Source organism: Montipora capricornis, chromosome 7, assembly GCF_036669925.1.
Source record: "Montipora capricornis isolate CH-2021 chromosome 7, ASM3666992v2, whole genome shotgun sequence".
Lineage (NCBI taxonomy): Eukaryota > Metazoa > Cnidaria > Anthozoa > Scleractinia > Acroporidae > Montipora > Montipora capricornis.
Window position 1 is genome coordinate 47,438,583 of NC_090889.1, and position 10,000 is coordinate 47,448,582.

General features: G+C 39.5%; 1 protein-coding gene and 1 long non-coding RNA gene across 2 annotated transcripts in view; one reads left to right on the forward strand and one right to left on the reverse strand.

Annotated features, from left to right (window-relative positions):
* The first annotated feature begins 7,791 nt into the window (after nucleotides 1-7,791).
* Nucleotides 7,792-8,830, forward strand: LOC138057794 (uncharacterized). The gene is made up of 3 exons (XR_011133716.1): nucleotides 7,792-7,901; nucleotides 8,172-8,346; nucleotides 8,700-8,830. It is a non-coding gene; the product is annotated as an uncharacterized lncRNA (long non-coding RNA).
* Nucleotides 8,831-9,523: 693 nt separating this feature from the next.
* Nucleotides 9,524-10,000, reverse strand: part of LOC138056128 (uncharacterized) — a 2,399-nt gene continuing 1,922 nt past the window's right edge. The window contains exon 4 of the mRNA XM_068901959.1: nucleotides 9,524-9,699. Coding sequence (XP_068758060.1) covers nucleotides 9,524-9,699 — 176 coding nt within the window. The remainder of the gene's footprint in view (nucleotides 9,700-10,000) is intronic.

Genomic DNA, 10,000 nt, shown 5'->3' on the forward strand with positions numbered 1-10,000 from the left:
CTTTGCAATTCCAATATTTCGGTCTCTCCCTCTCCAACCAACAACACCGGCCAAATATTTCTTCGTCTGTGAATATGTCTAGTTTGATTTTCGAAGGGTTCAGGCATTTGTTGACTCTACTCTTCTCAGTGTTCTCTCTCTTCTCCGGAACATCTGAGGATTTGGTCGCCTTTAACCCAGTATCTAAGACAGGTTGTTCAGGTGTCGTATTAATTTCCGAAAACTGAAGAACATAAATCTCTTTTGCTGCATTAGGTTTTTCCCAGCACAGACGTAGAGTCAAAAGAGATTCCTGCTTTTCGCTTAGTGGGATATTTCTATAGAGGAAGTGATATGACGAAGGCATCAGTTCTTCAGCCTCAGCCTTAAGTCTTGCTCTCACTTCTGCAAGCTGCATATCCCTATGCAAGTCTCCAGCCAAAAAAGCAAAACATTTTCCCTCTGAAACAAGTTGCAACTTCATTTTCACTTGGAACTGGGTAAGCTCACGTTGCGTGTACTAACACAAGCGGCGAACCAGCGACCAAAAAGCGTGTTCCGACCACCCCTTTGCACGATGCCAGCTCACTTATGTGCCGGTCACAGTCGGAAAGTGTCAGAAATGTCAACATATGACAACAAACGGGAAATTGTCTGCAATTTCAGCCGCCACCTATCGCTCAGGCTGCTGTATTTCCTGTTTATCTTTATTAGTCACCAGATTTGACTGCCCGAAACTGTCAAAATAAACACTTGAAAAGACGATGTTACTGGACGTAAAATAAAATTAGGGCAATAACATTTGTTAATATTTGGTCCATCGAAACGAAAACCATTTCTTTTTTTGATAGTTCTAAGGACACGTCACGAGACTGTATTTAAGTGATTAATTTTCATTCAGTGTTCGTGTTGAAATTTGTAGGACCCCGTTGGAACCACGTTTTTGTTCCAGCTCAAAGTCACAATCTGGTGTAATTAACATTTGGCAAACTGTTCAGAGTGTTTTTTTGCCGAACGCTATTAAAAGTAAGTCCAAATTTCACTTACTCGTATTGATATTTAGCCTATGGTAAAGAAAAGGTTCACATTCGAAAGTTCTAGAGATTGGCAATAAAAGACTGCATTATTTACTTGCGCGCTCGACGATTGAATATGGGTTTGTGAAAAATCATTCGGATATCTGATCGAATCATTTGCTTGGCCCGCACCTATGAATCACTTCCACCTTCCCTACCTTGTGAAAACAATAATGGTAACGCCTTGGTGTATATTAGAGTTCAATAGAATACAGACATTTGTCTATTTATTTCCGCGGTGTCCAGATGATCGCTGTTATTGATGTTTTTCGGCGGGTACTCAAAAACACAGACCTCGAAGAAACAGGCGCTCGAGTTAGCCGAGACCATCATGACTAAAATAATAGTTGTACTCGCAATGCCGCAGCCTCAATAATTTCAGGACATAAAAGTCAATCAAACACTTTCATCTGGAGCGCAGCTTTTTTTTCCTCAAAAAGACAGACCTCGAAAACGCAGACCCGACCTCGAGTTAGTATTATTAGACCTCTTACTACTCCTTGTATGAGATTTCTGATTGCTTAATTAAGCCCCAATTACGTTACCTTGTGTGAAAACATCAGTTGCCACTGCTTAGCAATCTCTTTGGTGTAACTGTGAACATGGCTTAAGAAACCGTTCGAAAGTTCCATGGGGGTAATATGGGTATCGCTCATGTCGATATTACCCCAATCTAATTGTAAACGGTTTTTTCGGCCAAAACTTTGAACTACCGTTAATTTTAATAATCGCAAGACCTTTTCATGCACTTTCTTACTCTATAAAGCGGTTCAGATCGGTTTCTGAAAAAGAGGGGGAAACGATTATTCCCAAGTCAGAAATCCGTATGATTAGGACCGACATTCTCGTTTTTTTCCCCTTAGTACACGTACTTTCTGTACTAAATGATTCCCTTCTAGCTGAGTGTTTCATTTCGTAAAAAAACGGTTGAAAAGCCTAACTATACTATATCGGTATTCACGTAATTCTTATAAAAGAGAATTGAGAGAATTGAAGAACTTATTGGCCGTACGAACGTACTAACTCCATATGAAATAGATTTAAATAGCTTAAGGGCCGTACGAACGTTCTTCATATGAAAGAGAATTGAATAACTTAAGGACCGTACGAACGTCCTAACATCATACGAAAGAGAATTGAAGAACCTAAGGGCCGTACGAACGTACTAACATCATACGAAAGAGAATCGAAGAACCTAAGGGCCGTACGAACGTACTAACATCATACGAAAGAGAATCGAAGAACCTAAGGGCCGTACGAACGTACTAACATCATACGAAAGAGAATCGAAAAACCTAAGGGCCGTACGAACGTCCTAACATCATACGAAAGAGAATCGAAGAACCTAAGGGCCGTACGAACGTACTAACATCATACGAAAGAGAATCGAAAAACCTAAGGGCCGTACGAACGTCCTAACATCATACGAAAGAGAATCGAAGAACCTAAGGGCCGTACGAACGTACTAACATCATACGAAAGAGAATCGAAGAACCTAAGGGCCGTACGAACGTACTAACATCATACGAAAGAGAATCGAAGAACCTAAGGGCCGTACGAACGTACTAACATCATACGAAAGAGAATCGAAGAACCTAAGGGCCGTACGAACGTACTAACATCATACGAAAGAGAATTGAAGAACCTAAAGGCCGTACGAACGTACTAACATCATACGAAAGAGAATTGAAGAACCTAAAGGCCGTACGAACGTACTAACATCATACGAAAGAGAATTGAAGAACCTAAGGGCCGTACGAACGTACTAACATCATACGAAAGAGAATTGAAGAACCTAAAGGCCGTACGAACGTACTAACATCATACGAAAGAGAATTGAATAACTTAAGGACCGTACGAACGTCCTAACATCACACGAAAGAGAATTGAAGAACCTAAGGGCCGTACGAACGTACTAACATCATACGAAAGAGAATTGAAGAACCTAAGGGCCGTACGAACGTACTAACATCATACAAAAGAGAATTGAAGAACCTAAAGGCCGTAGGAACGTACTAACATCATACGAAAGAGAATTGAAGAACCTAAAGGCTGTACGAACGTACTAACATCATACGAAAGAGAATTGAATAACTTAAGGACCGTACGAACGTCCTAACATCATACGAAAGAGAATTGAAGAACCTAAGGGCCGTACGAACGTCCTAACATCATACGAAAGAGAATCGAAGAACCTAAGGGCTGTACGAACGTACTAACATCATACGAAAGAGAATTGAAGAACCTAAGAGCCGTACGAACGTACTAACATCATACGAAATAGATTTGAATAGCTTAAGGGCCGTACGAACGTTCTAACTTCATATAAAAGAGAATTGAATCACTTAAGGGCCTTAGGAAGAAGATGCAATTTGCCTCCTTTCTTGTTGCCCAGTTTGCGTTTCATGTTCGCGCTGAACGCCTCCCAATGAATGTGATGACATCTCGCAGATGCGCAGATGTCATTCATCCCAGTCCCTTAGAGCAGTGACGTTCAGTTGCGCTAAGTGAAGGCACGTGGCGTAGCTGCACGAACGTCACGTTGACTCTTGAAGACAACTGTAAAGCTAGCGCATAATGGATAAGCGGACAAAAAAGAGAAAGAATGCAGAATCATTTTCTCTGGAGTCGCTGGAGAAACGCTTTTCGGCGAAACAAGCTTTCCGAAACGAACTGTCGGCCAACATTGCTTTTCTACGTGGGCTTGAAATCTCGAAAATGGAGTGAGTAGAAGAAGAGGAAGCATTGATTATTTTGTACACCAAAATAACTTTTCAGGGAGTCCTTTTCCTGAAGACTGCAATTCATCATGTTCCCAAGACCTTTGTAATGAAGTGCAGTGATTATGGCGGTGCTTCGCTTCGTTCTGTGTTAATTTATGAAATGGTGTCTGCAAGTCAAACTTCGCTGTCCTCCCTGTCTAAAGAAGAAGTTGACTGCTATGTTAATTTTTTGGAGAGTAGTTGCCCCAATTTTATTGCCTCAAGTCCACTGCCCGATGAACAAGTCTGGAACATGAGTGAAGTTGGGAAATACTGCTTTACCAAATTTCTGTCACCTCCAGTGAGCAGATGTTTGTGTTGTGACGGAAATATTACAATGCATAACCCCCCATCAAAAGCAAAAGTCTTTACCCTGCAAGGTCCGATTTCGGCAACCAAAATTATGCTAGAGTGCAGACCATGCAAGATGTCGTACGGAATAGCTCGATACACAGACAACCGCGGTTCTCATTATTACTCCAAGGAGTTATCACTGGATTTGATTGAGGTTTCAAACACCGCCTACGTGAGCGGACAGCTTTACAAGTGGTTACCTTCGCTGAGGTAAGCTGCTTTATTTACTTTCTCAAATAAGATGTCACCAAATCACTTATTAGTGTCACTATTATTTTGTTTTAGCAATCATTCTTGGGTATCGTTTATTGGATTTTCAGAATCTTACAATGAAGTATATCAGGAGGAAATCGAAAGATAGCGGAAAACAATGAAAGGTTAGAAACGGTATTTGAAGGTGCTATGTTAACACGAAAAATCTCTTTAGATCTGTTATTTTTTCGTTTCCGTTAGTGGGTTTGTTAATTAATAAGAAAGCGATTTGAAAGGGATTTGCAACGTCACAGGCGTAGCTAGGATATGCTGGCTGATAACATCAGAACTTCAGATGGGATATGTAAATATTTTTTGTAGGACTTTTCTATCCTTCTAAAGTGAAACAACAGTACTGTTCGTTATTTTCAGCATGTTGTTTTATACTCTGAGATTCCAACTCCTTAGAGCTACTCTAGATCCGAGTAGAAATAAATCAATGTATGGGTATACAATAGTGAAAGTTTTCATGATAGGCTGTTGTCATACTCTAGCGTGATTAAACAAAGTGAGAACCAATTTATCGGCGTCACGCGCGATTTCAAAGCAATTGCGATAACCTAAGATGCTGCAAATTGTCCGTAGTTAATTCTCACAGAAATACTCCATCCTGGAAATTATAATTTATGAAAATGTTCGCTCAGATCCACTCGGTAACTGTCAATCGGTTCACACTAGTGGGATTAATTCGAGTTACTACTGTTCCCACTACGCGAAATTTTGTTTGATTTCCCCAAAATCTGCCAACGCCAAGGCATTTCTAGTGCGAACGATTTTTTGGCACCTACCAAAATTTTTGGTGCAACTTCAAAGATTCCATCGAGTAGCTTTGGAGGCTCCTTATAGAATGTTGTCAAGCGAGAAAATCCCTTGTTCCTTGACATCCATCCGTTATTGGGTAAACAAATTTCGCAACATATGGATTACGAAGCGAACGTGACCGTATGACTTCCCGTGAGTGTTCTCTCTCTGGACATAACCCTTTAAGAGCCTCAGTAAATCGTAGAATGACTCTCTACCCATTTGCATATTTCTACGGTACAAGGTTTTAGGAAAATGGCGCTGATGCGGATGGATTTCTAACCAAGATTCTGCAGGGTGAGGAAGTATCTAGTGCGAGTGAAAACAACAGCGATGGCGGCGTCTTCTCAGCTGAATTAAAACCTCCAAACTCCATAACAGGCGAATCCTAGCAACCAAATCTATAACTAATTGTTGATGGAGCAAGAACAGGTTTTGCATGAAAAGCAAAAGGCAATAAAGTGCCTTAAAAACATTTCGGGGGAATATTTTGCTTCACAAAATCGACAGGAAACTTCGTCTCTAAAAAAAAATTGCATCTTCATGTGCAAACAGGATTGCGTTCACCAAAAATTGGTGATTACAAAACTTTCATTTTTTTGCTAACTCAAATTTTCGTCTTAGTGCAAATATTAGTCTAGAAAACAGCGCGTGACAGTTTACACACTGTTTGTAAACAAAAAGCACATAATTAAGGTGGCCGCCCGTTTGCTTCGACAGGCTGACAATATTGTGGTTTGGAAAAATAACTGCTAGAGAATCTCGGTCCATCTTAAGTTCACTGATTCTATATTGTGAGTGTGATTGTATTGCTTTGGCAATACATTTTATGTACTTATATGTTAATTGAACTGTCCAGCTTTTTTTTATTCAGCCAAAAATGTTTCAAGCGTCTAAATTCCATCTGAAAGTTTTCGGTACAAATGTAACTCCCATTCTTACCTTCGTAGTGTGTGATGGAGAAACTGAAATGGACATTTCAACTGAAGCTGTTGCAGGATGCTCTGCTGGTGTGTTAATTAATAACCTGTGTATCAGAGGTTTTGTTTTTATTTTTTTCTTCTTTCGTTGAAGGCACTAAAGTTAATTCAAGAAAACTATCCATGCCGCATTTGTGCTAAAGATAAAAACTATTAACACCCCAGGACCGGGAGTTTTTGAAAGGTTTAATTCTCAGTGGTGCCTGGTGATTGAGATTCATGTTGGTGGGGAGGATAGAAGGGGAGGTTGGTATACTCTCCATTGCTCAGTAGAGCACTTTATGTGTAGGGTCATCTTGTAAGAGACATCTTTGAGACTTTGTCAGGCTGTAGGTACATAAAAGCACATGGATTTTACAAGCAGGAGTTTGCGAAAAACTTGCATTTGTGTTTTAAAAGATGTTTGTAAATATCTAGAACAAACCCAATGAACAGAGTAAAATTATAATGGACTGCCAGATGTTATCATTACCACATTATTTCAAGTTATATATAAGTTTAAAGGAGAAATTGCCTAATAAACCGTCAAGATTTCTAAGGCTGTACTAGATTGTCCAATTAAGAAAATTTTTTTCCCTTGACATCATAGTCCGGATGATGCTTAGAAATGTAGCCCCAAGAGATGTTAAGGTTTTTAGACTGTTGGTAACCTGTGTGCACCAAGATGCCTTTTACATTGCGTCAAAGTGTAAACTGTTGTTGTCCCTTAACTTTGCTTTGTTTTTAAGACAATGAAAATACTGGGATCATGGGTGAGCTGTCTGCCAAAACAGCAGCGAAAAGTTATTGGAAGAAAGAACTTGAAGATGAGCTAGATGACCTAAAACTACGTGAGGAATGGACTTTTGGTAAAGCAAAGGAAGGTCAGCAGCACACTGGTAGCGAGGATGATGCAATGGAATTTGTGGAAAGCAAACGTTCAGAACATCTGTACAACCACAACTGTTCTAAAAAATGCCAGGATAAAGGTTTGTTTTGCATAGTACATGTAGCATGGAGTTGTTTTGGTTTCATCTATCTGCACATATATTGCGAATTTTTGTGGTTGATAAAATCCTTCCATACTCTACCCTTATATTTCCAGTTTTTATTTAGCTCACCCACATATTTGGAAAAATTCCACTAACCCCAAGTCATGTGTTTTTCCCATAAGGGCATTATAAAGGATTTGACAGACCATCATGGAGTACATTGTTTCATGGTCAGACCTTTTTTGCAGGTTGTGGTCAGTTGTATGTTGCCGATGGAAACTGGAAACTTCGTTATGCCCACTGCATGTGGAAAGTTCCCGTGATAGTTCCAGGATTTGGAGAAGCAAAGTACCCAAATATCTGCCCTCTGTCCCCGAAACGTGGTCATGCCTTTTGTGAAAGACATTGTCAAATAGCAGTAGCAGCAGGGTATCCCTCGGAGCTTCGTTTGTTCCTTAAAAAGTGTGGAGTGCCTGATGCTGATAAATTTACCGGTATGCCAGTGCACTGTTAGTTAAGTCATTGATTTCTTTAGATGATAGTGTGGAATTGAAATTACATGTATCAATATTGGCTGTCTTGATCATTATGCTTCAGAGCTGGAGGAAACTGCAGCTCAAAACCAGGATGCTTTGGGACCTGACATAATCAGTGTTGTAGATGACAATTTGAAGACATGTGCCCAGTCGAGCCAGCCTGGTAAATGGAATGCTTCAAGCTATCAAGGTGATTGAAGTTAAATTATTATTAGCATCATTGTTATTATTGTTACTAATATATTACTGTTGTTGTTGCTATAGCTACTGCAATTATTTTTATTACTGGTACACATGCAATGTAACAGACCTTTAGAATGCACACTGCAAAAGAGAAAACGCTTTTAACTAAACTGTTATTCATTTAACAGAACAATAATATTTAAGTTTATATCGTGCTCTAACAATTTAAAAATACTAAAGATGCACAAAACATTTCAAATCCAACACTGCTTTTTAGGTACAGCAGAGTTTTTACAGTCGCACCCAGAATTCATTGATACCGATGAACAAGAGATACAAGTTGACTGCAACAAAGATACAGGTGGAAGAAGAACACTTCACTGTTGGTCACGAGGCATTTTTTTCATTGTCAGTGCGGGTGGACACATTGACTACTGGCAGCCCTTATACAGGTAAATTTTGAGACACTGGTGACCAACTACCGCTAACGATGTACTAATTCCAGTAACACTTTGCATTGTTTCTTTTATGATCATCAACTGTACTGTTGAATAAACTATTGTCTTTGTCTGTTATTAATGGACATTTCTGTCCCTTGACGACTCAATTCCAAGTTGGAATATCCTCTCAACAACCGTTTTATCACCAGTTTTAGAGTATGTAATCATATTTTATACTAAATGTAAGTTATAAAGACCACCTCATAATTTCTACAGTCGTTCTTGGGATATGCATTTTCCAATGATTCACTAATTATTTAAAAATGTTAAAACTAATAGAGATTTCAATGTTTCTCCTCCTCCAGGTCAGAGTCTCCAACACAAGCCTACCTTGTGCTTGCCATATGGCTGTACCGGAAGTTCCAGGCTCTCAAGGATTCTGGACAGTCAACAGCTCAAATCTCGAACGCCATGAAATCAACAATTTTGGCGTACGACAATATGTGCCATGTGGATTCCTTAAAGATTTCAAAGAAAGACCTGCCTTTTCCTGCACCATTCAACAAAGTATGGTGCACCATCACGAAAGTGATAGATCGATTACACCTACGAAATCACAAAGACCCTAGGTGTAAGCAGCTCTACAATGCAGAAGATAAGATTCCTTCACAGTTCAACACTATGGCCTGTGAACAAACCTTTGTTTGGGGGAGTCGTTTGAAGAAGATTGTTTGTGCTATGACTAGGCTGCACCAATTTTTTTTTCTCCACCGTTCAGTAAAGCGAAGAAACAGGTATACTGAATTATGCTATTCTAAAAACAAAACACCTGTATTGCCAAAATTGTCAGCACATTAATATAAAAATTAAGCAAACCCGCGTATAACAACCTTAAGGTCGCTAAGATTCGGCCGCCATTTTCCTACTGAAGAGGATTTCGTTACATGCTACATGTAAGGCTAAAAAAAACATACATCCAACCTTCATAAAGGACCCTAGTCAGCCATGCCTTTTACATGTGGATTTTTCGTTATTTTGTATTTCATACAGAACGGGTGTAAACGAAAGAGACATGAAACTGCTCAAGATTATATAACACATGTCCTGTAACATCACTTTGGGCAATATAAAGTAATTTATATTCGCCATACAGTTTTCAAGGTGAGATGGCGGAAGCTGACTAAAGTCCTCATTTTTTTTCTTTGCAAATCTGGCACACATAGTTTATATCATAGTCTTTTGCCGTAATGCCAGCGCATTTGCTGTGTTGCCATTGCTTGCAACTGTTGCACTGCAACATATTACTCCTTTTGATTGACGGACAGATGCTGCAAACAGCTGTCCCTTTTCTCTTTTTTCCTCTTCCTGAAACAAAAACCATAACCGTTCTTTTAGGATGACCTTCAACTATGGCCGTAGCCAAGAGCAAAAACAAGGGCTCTTTCTGTATGTGTTATCCATTGAAGTAAAATTATGGCATATTTGCCAACGTAAAGACGCGATGGGGTAGAATATTTTTATCTAATTCAGATGGCTGATAGTTGGGTACATCAGAAAAATAGGACGACTTCTAATAATTGCAGTCTTGTAACAGAAAATCGGAAATACCTGTTTGGGCCGTATTTTCTCTCTGGTCAGAAGGTTGTTCGCCTGCAGTGAAAGGGAG